The 18,347-nt window shown below is 36.3% G+C and overlaps 1 protein-coding gene across 2 annotated transcripts in view; it reads left to right on the top strand.

Annotated features, from left to right (window-relative positions):
• akap1b (A kinase (PRKA) anchor protein 1b) overlaps window positions 1–18,347 on the top strand; it is a 145,694-nt gene that overhangs the window by 113,040 nt on the left and 14,307 nt on the right. For both annotated transcript variants that reach the window (XM_028807090.2, XM_051931225.1), the window contains 2 exons: window positions 8,908–9,085; window positions 11,146–11,296. In XM_028807090.2, the coding sequence (XP_028662923.1) occupies window positions 8,908–9,085; window positions 11,146–11,296 (329 nt within the window). The remainder of the gene's footprint in view (window positions 1–8,907; window positions 9,086–11,145; window positions 11,297–18,347) is intronic.

The following is an 18,347-nucleotide window of genomic DNA, read 5'->3' as shown; positions in this document are numbered from 1 at the left end:
GAAGTCTTTAGAAGGCAGGTTCTGATGATGGCAAGGGGAGAAAAGGAAAAAGTGTTACTGAACAGCGGCAACCCCTGGCTCAGCTGAGGCACACTTACTGTTGAGCCTATATACTGTCCCCCATGCACACGTGTGTGACAATAGTTTTGTTTTGCACAATAAAACAATTTTGCTACTCATTCATTCATTGTATTTATTTTTACACCATCCTTTTGTCTTAGTATTTGTATATAGCATTTCACAATGCTTTCGCATTATATGTGACAGATGTAATCTAATGTAATTTTTGTTGTATATGGAGTGACTCAGCTGTCAGGAAAATTATGTATGGATAGCTTTTTCTTACATTTTTTAAAATTACCCCTTGCATGGACTATTTTTTTGAGTGAAGCTGCAAAGAGGAAGTTTCCACATACATTCAGTCTTGGTATTTTCACAGGCTGCTGCTCTTGTTCTTAAGTATAATTGATAACATACAGTACAGTGCTATTTAAAAGTAGGAAATAATTTTCATAGCATTTCTTTTATAGAAGGTCCTGCTCATGGTGGTGTCAGAATATTTAAAAGCCTCAACTGGGTGTCGCTTCATTGTGACTTTGAGTTGAGTGTTTGTGTGTATGCAACAAACAGCCACTTTGAATTCTCTGCCTTGTAGAGGTCTTATTGCTTGGAAGATTACCATTTAATGACACTGTAGCCTTACTGGGAGACTTTAGCACTCGTGTGGAGTGACCTAGATCCCACAGCTGAACAGTACTTAATGGTGAGATTGCCCAGACAGATGGTGTTTCTGATGGACAGAGCGGTAAGACTCAAATAAGTAGTATGGGTGTGCTGAGAATTACTATTGGGTATTTCTCCTCCAGAAAAGCTTTTCCTGCATTTTGGGAGAGATTAGGGACCTAGTTGATTCTAACTTTATGTTCAAGGCTTTAATGGTGAAGGTAGCTGCAAAGAGCTATGAGCAAAAGGTTATGTGCACCTGTAATGGTGTTTGTCCTAGGACCCTGATGAAGGTCAGCATTGATAAGGGAAACTGTCAAGTTGAAGAAGCGAGGTCTTTTGTGCAAAGTTGGCAGGAAGGTCTCCTGGTTTGACTGAGAAATATCAGCAGGCCAAAAAGTCAGCAGTTGTGGTTGTGGCCAAACTTAGGTTTCATTTATGGGTGGACTTTGGTGAGGCCATGGAAAATTAATCTCCAATGGCCAAAAATAAAATCTGTAAAAGCATTTCAAGTTTGGAAGGGTAAGTGATATATCACTTTGACTGTTCCTTACAAAAGTGTGGAAATATTTCTTGAATAGGGTATATTAAGTTGCAGTTTTGAAGAACCTCTAAACCTTTTGGAGGCAATGGTGCAATGGGGGTTGTTTGGGGTTATGCCTAACTCTTTGGCTGAGGTCACTGTAGAGATGATAAAGCTTCATAGAGAAAGGGAGGATTAGATACAATCTAAAGCATTTAAAACATTGGATGTTCTGTTGTTAAGGGTGTTTTTGCTCACACATCTCCTTAATGTTAATTAAATGAGTCTGGGGAGACTGGAGTGGTGTTTTCTTTTTTTAAAATGATTGACAAGAGGGGGTTTCCAGTTATTGAGGGATGCTGTCCTGTAATTACTAGAGCAGAGACACCATCTGACATTTGAACATTGTATCCTGACAGAGCAATGTGCGTTCATATAGAATATTGGACCAATTGTTTATCCTTCCATGTATACTTGAGTGGTCTCGGGAGTTTGCCAGTCCTGTCAACACAAGCTTTGTAGACTTAGAAAAGGTGCATGACTGTGCATTCTACTGTATCTTGGATGAGTGATGCCCCAGGAGTATGTGATTCCAAAGCTGATGCTCCATGCCATTAGGTTACACAACAGTTAGTGAGTGATTGCTCTTGTATTAAAATCACATTGCTAGAACTATATTGAAAAAACTTATTTTAAATGAAACTTCTAGCTCTTGTGAATTGGACTTATTTCTGACAGAGACTTGACTGAGCGAGAGTGACCTAAGCCTTTTTTCTGACCTTTTCTCCTCTGGAGTTTTTTATTTAAAGCCCTTCCAGGTCTACAGGCCGTGGTGGTGGTCTGGCTGTAATTTTTAAGAATCTCATTAAATGTCATTTAATACCTACGGAGTCTTTTTTTTTTGCTTTGAGGTTCAATTGATTAAGGTGGATCTGCGTCATGCAGCTCTCTGTATCTTGGTATATAGACCTTCCCACTCATGTTTTTCATTATATGATTGCGTTTTAGTGCTTAGAGACTTTAATATTCATATTTGTTGTCCTTCCAAACCTCTGGCTAAGGATTTTTTTTTTTTTTACATCTTATGGAGTCTTTTTTTGATTTTGTTCAGTTTGTTACAGGTCCCATTCATAAACATGGTCATACATTGGACCTTGTATTTTCATCACGATTCTCTGTTTGTAACATTGAAATGTATGATGGATATCTTTCAGATCACATCTTTATTACGTTTGATGCCAATTTGCAGTATCTGCCTTCAGTGACTGAACCTCCTAGTTCAGTGTTTCCTAAACTCGGTCCTGGTGAACACCTGTGGCTGCAGGTTTTTGTTCCAACCAGCTTCTGTTTTTAATTGAACTCCTGGGCTAATTAAGTGAACTGATATTTCCCAAGTTCTATGTTTAGGGAACAATATAAAAATTAGAAAACTAAGTTTTCTTAAAAAAAAAAAAAAAAAAAAAAAATTTTTAAATGTACCAAGCAGTTATATAGGAATAATGTATTTTTTTTCTTTTTAACAGTATTTTCATCTTGATTTTCATTCTACTTTTCTAGGTCTTCTAATTGTTTAATTCATTATTTACTCATTAGTGGTTGGTTGCTAAAGTACTTGCAGCCTTTGATTATTTAGTGGTGTTTGCCTGCGTGTCTGCTCTGCTCGTTTTAAATTGTCATTATTAAGATACAACAAAGGGAGAAAAACTGGACAGAGAAAATGCAAAGTATAATGAAATCAACAAAAGAGAGTTAAGCATTTAAATCTATAGCAAAAGCAGAAATATTTCTAAAAGTTTTATAAATGTATAAAAATCATGCTGCTATGCTTTTCTGAATGTCGAAAAAGAAAAAAAAAAAACAAAAAAAACCCAGCTAATTAAATGAGATCAGTGCTATCGGGTATTGTCACTGATTAGGAATCCGGTTGGAACAAAAACCTGCAGCCACAGGGGTTCACCAGGACCGAGTTTGAGAAACACTATCCTAGTTACTGGTTGCGCAGCTTTAATTCCCCATCTGTTAGCCTGTTCTGTAATTCTTACGAAACTATTTCTTTATCATCTAGTGAGGAATCATCTTCTTTGGATCTCAGCATCAATGAACTCCTAAATCAATTCACATCTACTTTTGTGGATATTTTGAATATTTTAGCTCCACTTAGTGCTGGACGGTATGACCAAAATTCTATACAGTGATCCCTCGCTATATCGCGCTTCGCCTTTCGCGGCTTCACTCCATCGCGGATTTTATATGTAAGCATATTTAAATATATATCGCGGATTTTTCGCTGCTTCGCGGGTTTCTGCGGACAATAGGTCTTTTAATTTCTGGTACATGCTTCCTCAGTTGGTTTGCCCAGTTGATTTCATACAAGGGACGCTATTGGCAGATGGCTGAAAAGCTATCCAGCTAACTTTCTCTCTCTCTCTCTCTCTCTCTCTTGCGCTGACGTAGGGGGGTGTGAGCAGGGGGGCTGTGTGCAGCTGCTTCCTGAAGGACAGGCTGCACGGAGCTTCGCATACTTAAAAGCTCAAAGGGCACGTATTGATTTTTTTTATCTGTCTCTCGCTATCTCTCTCTCTCTCTCTCTCTCTCTCTCTCTCTCTCTTCCTGCTCCTGACAGAGGGGGTGTGAGCTGCCGCCTTCAACAGCTTTGTACCGGCGGTGCTTCGCATACTTAAAAGCCATATTGATTTTTTTTTTGACTGCTTGCTTTGCACTCCTTTGAAAAGGAAGATATGTTTGCATTCTTTTAATTGTGAGACAGAACTGTCATCTCTGTCTTGTCATGGAGCACAGTTTAAACTTTTGAAAAAGAGACAAATGTTTGTTTGCAGTGTTTGAATAACGTTCCTGTCTCTCTACAACCTCCTGTGTTTCTGCGCAAATCTGTGACCCAAGCATGACATTCTAAAAATAACCATATAAACGTATGGTTTCTACTTCGCGGATTTTCCTACTTCGCGGGTGGCTCTGGAACGCAACCCCTGCGATGGAGGAGGGATTACTGTATCACAATATTTTTCAAAAGTTTTTTTTTCCCCATGCATGAGTAGATGTTAACCACATTTTCCACTGCAATTACTGCAGTAGACTGACTAAGAATAACCTATTCCACTGTCATGACAACTGTACATTGTACAAAAAAAAAATTTTAATGTGCACACAAGTATTAATACAGGTTTGCATAGCCCCATAAAGTGATAGTTTTCAAGAGGGTGGCACTAATGAAGAGAAGGAATCACATTGCATGACAGTTGCAGTCAAATTATATTTAACAAATTTTGCAAACAACTTAAACTATAATTTTGATAACATATTTTCAACCATCCAAAGAGGCATTTAGACTTAGTAAAATATCCAGAGGTGCTTGTCAAAAGTTGTATTGCGCTGAACCTATCTTAGAAAGGAATAAATAGTCAGTATTTTTTGTAAACCAACTACTCTTTCTTTTAATGTTAACAATCTATGTCCACTGACACGTTAAAGTGACTTTTTACACAACTTTACCATCATTAAACTGCATAATGTTTAAACTAATAAATAATAAAAATAAAATAAATAGTAGTGGAACTTCCAATAATAATACTACAAGGCTTCAAGCCTAGGTACATTACACAATATTCACCAATATAAAATAAAATAAAACAAGTGCAACTTGGTGATGATGTCTTTACCAACTGATCCTTCATATTGCAAATTGCATTAATATGGACCTTGCTTCAAGCTAAGCTATATACATAATAAAACTGCAACTTTTATTTATAATACTTTTTGTGGTATAGCAGATCTGTGGCTTCAAAAAAAACAGGGCCAGTTTTTAAATCCAGTTAGCCGTGTCCGTCTCCGTGGGCACGATTACACGACCGCAGGGAGTTGAAGAGGTAATAGGGGCGAGTTGGACCTGCATGTGCGGGTGTGATCGGTCTCAATGTCTTCATGGGATTCTTAAGGCGTGTGATTAAGGTCCACGGAGACGTATATTTATGGGCCGGCAGGATAGGGGGAAGGAAAAAAGAAAAGATAGAACAGAAGGAGGTTAAAGAAGGGAAAGGGCAGTCATGGGAGACAAACCAGCTGGTTCACCTCACTTAGTGTGTAGAGTGGGGCGAGCGAGATGTAAGGCAATAATAATAATTCATTTTATTTATAAGGTATTTTAAATTAGTAGTAAATCTCAAAGTGCTACATAAAAATATTTAACAAAGACAAAACAAGATAAAAATGGATTAAACGACAATAAATAGTGGCATTCTTGTTAATATGCTTTCCTAAATAATATAAAGGTCTTTAGCTGTTTTTTTTAATACAGCCCACAATCTGCTGTGGTCTCAAGTTCTCTGGTAGGGCATTCCAGAGCCGTGGAGCAGTGACTGCAAAGGCCTCCCAATGGATCCAAGGAGCGACTAAGTGAGCGCGAAGGAACACTGGAGGTGTGCCAACCTCTGACGGTCTGGCTGCGCAGTGTGGCGGCAGCCAAGCCGGGGGTCAGCAGAAAGGAGTTTGTGGTGTAGAGGCTCTGCCGGCAACACCAGTGATGGGTGTGCCAGGGAGACAGAAGATGGTGGGCTGCGATCGGGTGAGGAGAGAGACTGCATTTTAACATCTGTTTTAACAGATTTATTTATTATGGATTTTATCCCTACATTTCACTGGTTTTATGGATTTGCTATTTATTTGGGTACTGTATTTTTTTTTTAACACTGCACAATGGACACTTGGTTTTACTTTTGACTGTTTTTAATAAAAGCACTTGAGCACTTTTTCCACCATCCCCTGGCTTCAGAGAGATTTGTCAGCTCATCTCGGTCATAATTATCGACGGTGTTGGTTCAACAGACTCCCATGTGGGAAGAGGGAGTGTGTAGGGGACCGGCATCGTCACATTATTCCACAGTACCCAGGTACATTACACAGTATTCAAGTATTGGGGGGAAAAAAGTGCTACTTGGCTTGCAGTTTTATCCAGTACTATAGAAACAGCAGTCACACATTTTCAAATAATGGTCCACATCCGACCTTTTAAAAGCAAAGTATCTCCAGACAACTGACATAACTCCCTTTTTCGGCAAAAGTTCTTCTGTGTCATCATGTTCAACTTTATCGTCTGCTACAGCTTCAGTTTCGGAATGTTCTCTGTCCATTTTCACAGCGCAATACCTCCACTAATGCATGTACTCCGTTGCTTGCATGTTTAGCGGTCTAGCAGTGAAAAGGGTCCCCCACTGCGCCATGTTCTGGAAGTTGTTTAGGCTATTTAAACTGGTTGCGGTATAAGAAAAATCCATATCATAACAAAAATAAAAAACGTTTTTCGGTATGAACCGGTATACCTCCCAGAACTAGCTCCACTTAAAGAAAGGAAATGTAAGCCCAGAAGACAGTCGTGGTTTAATGATACTACACGTTCTCTAAGAAGGACGTGTAGGAAAACTGAGGAAAGTGGAAGAAGGATTGCCTCTAGGTCCCCTGTGAGATCTTTAAAGACTCCCTTGTTAATTATCAATGCACATGGTTGAAGCTGAGGGGCGATCGAGCTTTTGCAGTGGGTGGTTCTAAATTGCCCCTCGTAATAAGGTCGGCTCCCACACTTCATAGTTTTTAAGTTTTTGGTAAAAAAAAAAAAAAGGACTTTTATTCACTTGGTATTTAGCTTGTGAGTTTGAGTGGTTAAATCTTTCTATTTTATATTTTTTTACTGGTCTATCTTATATGTATTTGAATAATTTTATATAAGTTATTTATGTTTGTGTGTTTGTATATGTGTGTTCATGTGTATACAATGTTTCCTTTTTGTTTTTCTTTTTAATTCTTTATCTGGCTTTTATTTCATACTGTTACCCTTTCCTATGTAAAGCACTTTGGTCATGCTGTAGTTGTTTTAATGTGCTATATAAATAAAAAACTAAACTAAACATTGTGTGTAATCTCAAACATGGATCAAGAGTCAGTGACATTTTAGGTTTGTAAAATGGTTATTCTGTAACTTTTTTAAGGCTGTTCTTTACTATTGGCACCAATATCTCCATTATAAAACATGAGTAGTTTATTTTTAAAATTTTATAAAATAATTAAATTGTGTTCTAAAGTTAAACATATGCCAAACTACTATGTAACATGATTGTGAAGGTACAATTTCAACTTTAAGCCCTTGGACAAAACGTTTTTGATTTACACATCCTTTTGTATCCCCACCTATGGTCCTGAGCTCTGTGCAGTGACTGAAAGAATGAGATTGTGAGAACAAATGGCAAAAACGAGGTCCCGAGGCTTACATGTCATGGTAAATGAGTGGGCCAAAAATGTAGGATTCTGGAATAGAACCAAATCTAGTGTAGGCAGTCAAGGTGAGCTGGACATGTTGGTAGGGTGCCAGCCTTGAGAGATGTACCAGATTTGGCTCACTGGTAGAAAACCCTGCATTAGATCTAGGATACATTGAAGGAATTACATCTCTCAAACAGCCTAAGAGTGCATGGGGAACTCATTAGGAAAGTGGAATCCTTTGGTTGGAAGATGCTGGGGATAGAGAGACCTAGCCAATCTGTCTTGGTTTGTTGCCACCACAGCCATACCCTTTGAAAGCAGTATATAAATGATATTGAGATTCAGAGTTATATACTTGTGATATTGCCAACATTATATTAAGTATATAAGTGTCATTGCGTGGTTGTGCTTATAGTGAAACAATGAAATTTTTTTAGTGTATGTCATAAGTTACTTAAAAAACATTACGTTGAATTTATTGTACTGAAGTGTCACTAAATTAAATAAAGTATCATTTCCTGGCAAAAGAGAAGTCTATTTCTTTGTATATTTACCATTATAATAGTTACTGTTTAGTTTTAAAGTAACAAATCACTTATTTATGTTTTCTTTATAAAACAAAAAAAAAAAGTTTGTTCGATATGGACACCATTACAACTACTAATGAATTAAATAGTTTGTAAGCTCTCAGAATAATTTCCAAAATTGTGAAACCATTCATTTTACTTCTGAAACCTTATTTTGCTTAAGACAAATGAAAATGCAACCTATGTTGCTAACTTCCTAATCCTAAACCACTGACATTTTATAGTAACTGTATAATATTTAATAATATTAGCTGTCATTTTGTTTTGTTTTTTCCAGATAAGATTTCAAATATCTTTAATTCAAAGTTTATTAGTCAGATGCTATTTAGCTTTTGTTTCTAGGTTTATTTCTACTCTGGGTAAATTTCATTCATTTATACCTTAAGTCTGTGCAAGATTTAAAATAATTTAATGGAATGTGACCATCAGTTCTGTATACATATGCACAGGAAGTCATTCAGTTTCCAGCACTTTGAAAGGTTAATGTTAATAATTTGTCTTTTTCCATCACAAATTTAAATATATACATTAAAGATATTTCTTTTTCTGATTCTTGAAAACAGACTTTTAAACTCCGTGAATGATGCTATTGGTAGTTGGGAGATGGTTTAAAAAATGTTTGCTGTTTGTGTTTTCAAATCGCTGTCTTAAGACATAATTTCTTAATTGCAAATTGGCACACACTTTTATTGTATGCACCTGTTAGCCACAGATTTGTTTTCATTTAGTCACAACAACAGTATTCGGCATTCCTTAATTAACATTTTATACCAAACTACTTGCCTGTTTGTTTGTTTGTTTTGGCAGCTTTTGCTTCCTGATGGGGTCACTGTGGAAGTCATTGTGGTAAATATCATAACAGCTGGTCACATGTTTGTACAGCAGCATACGCATCCTACTTATCATGCACTGCGCAGTCTGGACCAACAGATGTTTCTGTGCTATTCACAGCCTGGCATTCCAACCCTTCCGTCCCCAGTGGAAGGTATGACGGGACAATGTCCTATAATTTTTTTTATGGTGTCATATTTGACTAAAGCCAGGTGGTGTTAATATTTCATAGAATAGTAAAGTTCAGTTTGATTTCACATTTCTCACATTTATTTATTTCACATTTAATGGACATTTCTTGCAGGGACTGTTAAGTCTTTAGTATAATATTTGATATCTGTCTGCCTAATTTGTGAACAAGAATGATAATGTAGCTGAAACAGTAAACTTCAGGTACTGTGTGTTTTTAAAGTATAAATACATTACAATATAATTTTTGTGCTTTGTGTATGCATAAAGATTCATGTCTTGGCAGGATATTGTTTAAATGCCCTCTGTGATAATCCTTCACTTGGAAATTAGCCTTTTTCACTATTGGTCAACCCAACGGCAGAATCTCCAAAGAAGAGCTTCTGTAGTATTCCTCTAAACATAAACATCATTGCCAGAGTTTCAGTATTCCTTATGAAACATGGTGAACATAATAGATCCAAATATTTGAGCTAAAACACTTTTTTATTCCATTACATCACTTTAAATTTGATGAGGGCACATAGTGTATGTGCAGCCCTAAGGCTGCTGTTGTGCCTTTTAAGTGGAACCCATTTAGTGTTGTACTGATATGAGAATAGACTTTTGAAGGAGCAAATGTTTGTATTGGAGTTAATATGTGAGAGTCCATGCTAATAGAAAACACCACAGCAGGTGCCTTCTTGGGGTAACATGATTATGCAACAGCACCCTCTCCTAGTCAGTATGTACAAGTTAACATAAGTGAAATGTTGTTATTTTTTCTGACCAACATTATGAACCATAAGCTTAAGTGCTGTATGTCTGCATGTTTCATTTCAGAAACAGAAACTTGAAAAAAACTTTTGAAAACAATGCAACAATAAATGAACGCTCGGAAAGCATAGATTAAAAATGCTTAATCTATATGATTACAGTTGCCTTCTGTTAAGTATATTACAATATACTGACTATAAGAGCCATTTCCTAGTTACATAAGATTCATAAATGTTTCACTAAATGACCATGTATAATCTATGGGAGGTTCCTATAACCCCCATAAGTAGAATAGAATTGAATTGGTATATTCTAACCATTTCTAACAGCTCTGACTAAACATTATACTCAGTTAGTGACCAACCTTGCCATGGTTTTAAACCGTGCCTATGGGTCTATGGGCCTTTTGAGTATGTGAAGTAACTCGTAAGATAACGAGCTTATTTAAGTGCAAAACCGTACGCTTATAGTGTACAGAAGAAGAAGCTAAGAATCTTTAAGTATAGAAGAAGTTAAGAACTTTTAAGTACAGAAATTACAAGTTTCTCAAGAAAAGCTAAGTTTAGAGAAGATATATTTTCCCTTTTTTTTTTTTTGCCTTTTATTCTACGTGTGTAACTACTTTTTTCTTTATTCTTGTGTGGATTATTTGCTTTTATTTTTCAGTAAATATTTTTAAAACAAACTTTTTAACTGAGAGATTTGTTTCGGCACGCATTTTACCCGTGCTTGAACTCGCCTTATACTTTGGCAGCTACACTGACATCTGTCAAACTTAGAGCAAGCCAACATTAAATATATAAAAAAATAAGTTAACTGAAACTTTTAGCATAATGGCAGAAGAAAGTTAAGACGTACCTTAGTAATTTTATAAAAGAATTCCTCCACTTAAATTTTACCATCATTGTTCAGTTTTGATGTTTTTGTTATTTAGTGCTTTACAGCAATACATCTAGCATTGCAAAAATCGATTATTAGAAGAGGAAGTAGAGAAGTGGAATACACGCATCTATTACTAGCAAACTAACAGATTTACCCATCAATGTGTCATTTCCAAATTTTGTGAAAAGGGCTAATTAGTTAAATATAGCAACATGTAGCAGGAAATTAAATTTTTTTATGGATTTTGAGTATGGTATATTGATTTTTAATCATGAATAGAGGTGCTCTTTTCATAATTGAAAATGTTTAGCTTTTATAAATAGAAATAATTATTTCCTACAGTCAAAATCAGCGATGGTTTAATACATTTTTGCTGATGTTTTTTAGTTGGTGTTATCTGCGCTGCACCTGCAGGTGAAGGTGCTTGGTGGAGAGCCCAAGTGATTTCCTTCTACAAAGACACTAATGAAGTGGAGATCCGATATGTAGACTACGGGGGTTATGAGAGAGTGAAGATTAGTGTTCTTAGGCAAATCAGGCAAGTATTTTTGGCATCTAAATCCCTATCCCCTTTCCAGCAGTAACTTGGAGGAGTTTTGGTATCTGTTAACCCTAAATGACTTTATTCCCAGAGATGATTTTCACATCAATTTCAGAAATTACTGTAGTACAGCCCTTTATGACTAGGCAGTAATAAAGTAGAGGTCTTCATATTTAAAAACAAAAAAAAAATGCACAGAAGGGAAAAGGCAGGAATGACAAGTGCAAGGTCAAATGGTAAGCTGCCACTTGCATTTCTGTCCTGGTTGTTTTATCAGCAGTGCCTGAAATTAAATGAGCAGTTATAATATGTTTATGGAGAACTTGCTGCACAAATTGCCACAACACATGGACAAAAAGACCACTTTTGATGGATTGGGAAGGTTGTGCTTGGTCAGGTATAGTTAAATTAACAAATGATAAATGCTGGTCTGCTTTTATATTGGCAGTCCAAGTTGCAGTATGGAACAGGCTAAGCCTATTGCATGACAACTATTAAAGTGTGTCTATAACAAAGAAGTTAGTTTTGTAAGTAAATATTACGATAAGGAAAATATCTAGAAAGGTTTTTTTTCCCTCTCAGAGTTGTACAGATACTGGCAAGGTGTCTTTTTAAATCTCCTAGAGTCTGAATCCTAAGCTCAGTCCATAATATAAATGTTCTATTTTTCAATAAAGGAGAAAACAAAAAAATGACTTTTGAAAATGCAATTTATAGTAAAGATGCTAAATGAAAATGCTGCTTGTTTTGTTACCAGATTCTGAATGTGGTTTTTCAACAACTGCATTTTTCATGTAATCACACAAGTTTATAGTTAGTTGTACACGTCTTGTACTAACTAGATCAAGTACTCGACTACTTTGCCATTACCTGAGAAATGTGTAATTTAATGCAGAATCTATTGTCTACACATACCCTACCCAAAAAGACCAGTATTGTCAAATCCCCAAGCCCCATTATAAAGGTTTGGAGGAGTCTTAAACCCCCCGTGTTCTTATTCCAAATAAATAGGAGTGGCATATTTATTTTCTAAGGATTATAGACAAATACATTGAAATTGTGTAGCATGGCAAATATATGTATTTTATACAAAGACTTCAAGCCATAATTAGATGTATAGTGGTCCAGTTAGAAATACTGTACTTGATGCTCTCAGTTTACTAATATAGCACCTTCTAAGACAAAGTAAAATTCAAGGTGCTTTACAAATGATAGTATGTGGGAAACAAAGAAACCTATTTGCAAACTAATTATACAAAGGGTAATTGGGAATGATCAGTAGGGAAAGGGACAAAACTCCAGTGGAGAAAAAAGGTCTTGGGTTTTACGATACAATCAAGTTCCACTGGGCATTCTGTTATGCATTTAAGGTGCTAAAAAAAATCAGTCACAATGCAGATGTCATCAAGGACAGGACCTCAGTGTTGATCTTCCTTTCACAAGCCTCAGGGAATTTCATCCTGAAGGTGGTAGCACAGGGCCCCCACAGGATAGTGAGAAGAAAAAACAAAAGGCAATGTGATTAGTCACAGATTTAATAAAAAACCAAATTAGAAAAGAATGTTTTAAGATAATAAGATCTCTGGACTTTATGGGTGAATATATTACATTAAATAGACTTCGAAGATTGGAAGCCAAATGTCTACCTTTAATAATTTTGATATGGTTGAATGGATTTACCTGTTCACTGCTTTGCATAAAGTTGAGTTTGGCCCTAACATATGTGCATAGATCAAACTACTGTATACCAGTTCAGAAGCTTCAGTTTGTATTAACACTACTATCTCAGACTACTTCAAACTAGAATGCGGTACTAGACAAGGATGCCCCTTGTCACCACTGCTATTAGCAATTGCCATTGAGCCATTGGCTGTTCACTTTCGAAATGCATTAGAAATGAAAGGGATTTTCAGAGAAGGACTTGAACTGCAACTATATGCAGATGATATGGTATTGTTGTGGCAGACAGCCGGGACCCATGCCTGTCTGGGACACCCCTTCAACACTGGATCTGGGGGAGCAGCCATGGGATACACGCTATGTCCCCCGGAACACTTGGTGGCAGCCCACCTGGATTGCATTGGGGCCTGTTTTATGGAACACCGGAGCTCATCCTAGTTGGTCTTCGTGGCCACCGCCAGGGGGAGCTGCAAGGCTTCCTGAGCCTGTGTGGACGGCAACGCAGCCACACCCAGAAGTGCAGCCTACTTTAGCTTAATTATCATCTGAAGCACTTCCGGGTGGGCTATAAAGGGAGCCTGCAGCCACTACTTAGGGCACCATAGTCAGGAGAAGGAGGACAAAGCGGCCATGGGAGGAGTGGAGGAAAAGAAGAGTGGTTTGGGTGTTTTTCTTTGGTAAAGTGTTTGGCACTGCGTTGTGCCTGTGGGGATTACGGAGAAGACATGCCCCACAGGTGAAGAAAAAATAAAATCTTTTTGTTTATTTTTCCCGTGCCTCTGGTGTCAGTCTGTGTCGGGTCGGCACCAATAAAGCACCTTATCACACTGTATATATCAGACTAACGAAATTCAGTGCCTGCAGCCCTAACTGTACTAGCAGAATTTCAAAACATATCTGGACTCAAAATTAATTTGAACAAAAGTGTGCTATTTCCAGTGAATTATCTAGCAAGCAGCATCTGATTGGACACATTCCCTTTTATTATTGTAGATCAGTTTAAATATCTAGGGGTAAACATCACAAATAAATATAAAGCTCTTTTTTTAACAAAATTTTGCTGTTTGTATGGACAGAATTAAACAAGACGTGCATAGAATGGCTACCCTCCATCTTACTTTAGCAAGGTGAATTAACACTGTGAAGATGAATATCCTCCCTAAGCTTCTGTTTCTATTTCAAAACATCCCCATATACTTAAAATAAATTTTAAGAAATTAGATTCAATCATAACCTCATTTATTTGGAATTCGAAATATCCACGCATCCAAAGGGCGACCCTACAATGGCCTACTTAATTTTCAATTTTATTACTGGGCAGCAAACATACAGTACAAGATATAAAAACCTGGACACTGACACAAATAGATGAACAAACACTAGCTTGGTCTACAATAGAAATTAAATCCTGCAATTACCTTTTTATATTCCTTGCTTTGTACACCAGTAAATGCAAGGTATCGTCAATATATTAACAACCCAATTGTCCTTCATTCACTCAGAATATGTAGGAAGCATTTCAAGTTAGTGATATTATCTGTGGCACCTCTACATGATAACCACCTTTTGCCACCCTCTCAAACTTAGTTTTTAATGTTTGGAAAATGTATGGGATTAAATCATTTAGAGATTTGTATATAAATAATACTTAATGTTAATATAATAATTTAGTTTCCCATCGGCACAATCAAATTACAAACTTTGCTAAACAAAATCTACCCAATTTTCCTCATCTCCCACCGATTTCTATTCCAGAAGAGATATTGATTAGTCTTGAAGACCCAGACAGCATTTCTATAATATATAAAACCATTTTAAAGTCCCTTTTAAAGATCCCAAAGTACAGTGGGAAAAGGATCTCTTACTCAACATTTCAGAAAAGGAGTGGAAGGCAGCCATGCACAGAATTCACTCTAGCTCTATATGCTCAAAGCATTCAGTTATTCGACTTAAATTTTTTATCGAGCACATTTATCTCATTTAAAATTGTCCCAGATGTTTCCAGTGTTTGGTGTATTCCCGGATGCACTTGAAGTGGAGAAGGACAAACAAGCTGTAATTGCCGTTACTTCACTATTAGCGTGCAGACTAAATCTTGCTCAACTGGAAGAATCCTAACCCACCTCTGTTAAGTCAGTGTGTGACTGATGTTATATATTATTTGAAATTGGAAAATTCTCTTAGAGGATCTGTTCAAAACTTCTTTAAAACCTGGCAGGATGTAATCAATAATATTTTAGAATAAGCACTTTATACTGGAGAGAGAGACTCCTTTCCCTCTATTCTACTCTCAAAAGTTTTACTCTGGATGTTGGCCTTTCTCTTTCTCATGGGTGGAGGTTGAATTGAATTTAGTTTTGTTAAGTTTGACTTGATTGTATGGAATGTTACATACTTTAAATTCAATAAAAATCAGTGCTGGCCTGATTTCTGTGTAGGTAGATTTGTTTCTATATTTTTGGAGCATAGACAGTAAAAGAGGTAAAATAAATCTTGCCAAGATAGAGCTTTGAACTTTTGCATAACTGTGTCTCTTAAACATGTAAATGTGATGCACAGTAGAAAGAAATTGTTGGTGTTTTAAACAAATGCACCCAAATGGTGTATCTCAGTATGCCAGTTATCATAAAAATTATAGCTCCGTGGAAAATGTTTTTTTTTTTTTTTTTAGTATTCTAGCAAATACTTTCCTTTGTATTACGTTCTTTACCCTGTGTTTTGCCAGTAGAAATGACAAAGGAAGCATTGTCCTGATCATTACCAGCAAGTCATCTACGGTTTGAAGCTACACTGTTGCAGTAAAAGCAAGGAAATATTTTATATTAAGGCAGCAAATGAGAGGAGGGAAATTTAAGAAAAACTTTAATTGAAAAGGTTCCCATTAGAAAAAATAGCAGTTGACTTGCCACTGGCCAGGAAAGAGCTTCCTACAACTCTTTAACAGATTTTGAACCCCCAGCATAATCATTTACAATAACATTTCAACTAACTTTCAAACACCACCTCTTGGTATCCGAATTCAATATTAGTTGAAACTTACTGCTTGATAAACCTGGTTTGACTAGCTTAAATAACGTCTTATTTGATGCAGCTTGCAATTTGTAGGCTATTCACTTCAATACACCTTCAAGAACTGGCCTAGGTTCAACGCATCTTATCCTCGAATCTTCATTATTCTTATCATGGTCTCTAAATATCTTGAATTTATCTTTTATAGTGCCATTACTTTTGTTTTGGCTTGATATTGCACACTCTGTATGCTGTACTTTCAATCCATTGTCCCCTAATTATTTTGAGTTTAGATTTAGTACTTACAAACATTTGTTAGTCAGAATGTCCAGTGGGGACTGGGCGACCTTTTTGGCCTGGAACCCTTGCAAGTTTTTTTTTTTTGTCCACCATGAGCATTTGACCTTATCATTAGACTATCATTTAGTAACTTTAAAAAAAAAAAAGTATATTTACTGACTCAAGTTCCCTTATGTTTCTTTCATATGTGCATTAGGCGGAGTGGTGGCTCTGAGGCTAGGGATCTGCACTGGCAATCGGAAGGTTGCCGGTTCGAATCCTGTAAATGCCAAAAAGGGACTCTGCTCTGTTGGGCCCTTGAGCAAGGTCCTTAACCTGCAATTGTTGAGCGCTTTGAGTAATGAGAAAAGCACTATATAAATGCAAAGACTTATTATTATTTATCTATTTTTTATATACTATTTATTCTTATCTGCAATAGTCTGTATTTACATGTAACTGCTTTGACATGTTGTAAAGCTCTTTGAGTCGCACTTTTTGTAAGAAAATTTGCTATAGAAATGTTTGTTTAGATTTTATTTTTGCTGGATGGCGCCGTCTTTCTTAATTCTGTGCAAAGTGTTGTATGGTTTTGATGAACACGTCTTTTTCTTTCAGTCTTGTAGGTTTTTGATTTTATTGATAAATTTGCTGGATTTTCAGCTTGACTGATAAAGTTTAATGAATAATTTTCATGTTGAATTAAATATGTTAATTCTATATAATTGTATTTATAATGTGTTTAAAATTGTATTTAAGTGCTATAAAAAATTATGGTCCTATTTTAAATTATTTGTTGGCAATTCAGTTAAGTGCTCTTCTCTTTCAGATCTTTCAAGTACTCTTCTATTATCATAAAATCAATCTGCCCTCGCACCAAAATTACATCTCTAGTGTTTAATTTCTTACAATGATTGGCTGGTTGAAACACTACATTAGTTGTCTTTCTGTTGCAGGCATAGTTAAACTGTTTGCAGAAATGCTTTAGCATACATTGTAGAATTTATATCAAGCAGACGTAGAAGTTAAATCTAAAAAGCAGGGGAGTCCTTCACATTGTTTATGGAACAATGGAAAAGTGAATAACTGCATGTACTTGATTTTCAAATTTTTTGTGTAGATAGTACAATGGACATATTACTGTCATATCTTCCACATACTGCTGTCTTTACTATAATGAATAAAAAGTCAATGAATATAGCATCATGTATTTAAAAAATTCAGTGTATTTACTTGAAACACTAATGCATTTATCAATATAAGGGCTATTGAATAACTTTACCACCCTTGGATAAATACTATCCATGAATCATTATATAAGTGTTAATTGTCCTCTACTGCTTTCTAGAATGGAGACTGTGTACCCTTCTAAAATATTGTGTGTTCTGGACTGAAATTAGCTGTATAGCAGAAATACATTGGGACAACTTCATTCTCCTCTGTAATCATTCTTGATGTTATTCAACCAGTGAGGACAGGCTCAACAGTACATCTGTTCATGCTGGTTAGCACAGGTAGACATCCCAGCTGTCCTTAGATACCTGAGATAGTAAAGCAGTTTGAAAACATAAATAGCCAAGATTTGTTTTGCTGACTAGAGGTCATTGGTTAGAGTTGATTCCAGGAAATGTAAAGATGCCCTCTGTGCAGCCTCCAGTACAGAAGTGAGTGAAGTCTGCTTCTTGTTTCTTGATCAACTCCTTGGTTTTGCTAACAGTGGATCTGAGAATGTTATTCTATCACCACAATGTTTGTTTTCCTCTGTAAGCCAGTTTACCATTGTTGGTGAACAGGCCTATGATGGCGTCATTAGCTAATTTACTAATGGAGTTAGAGCTGTTTGACCACTCAGTCAATTGCAAACAAGGAACACAATGATGACTTAGCACAGTATTCTATGGAGTTCTCTTTAGGGTTAAGAACCATTGTGGAATGAATGATGCTTCTAGTAACTAGTTCCAAAAATATGATTGCAGGCACCAAGTCCAAATTTAAGATTCACTTGAATGGATTGGTATGGTTGCATTTGAACTTAACAGCAAACATGCCATCATCACTTGTCCAGCTACTGTCATCTTAG

This window comes from Erpetoichthys calabaricus, chromosome 8 (genome assembly GCF_900747795.2).
Source record: "Erpetoichthys calabaricus chromosome 8, fErpCal1.3, whole genome shotgun sequence".
In the NCBI taxonomy this organism is placed as follows: Eukaryota; Metazoa; Chordata; class Cladistia; order Polypteriformes; family Polypteridae; genus Erpetoichthys; species Erpetoichthys calabaricus.
This window is presented reverse-complemented; position numbering and strand designations above follow the sequence as displayed.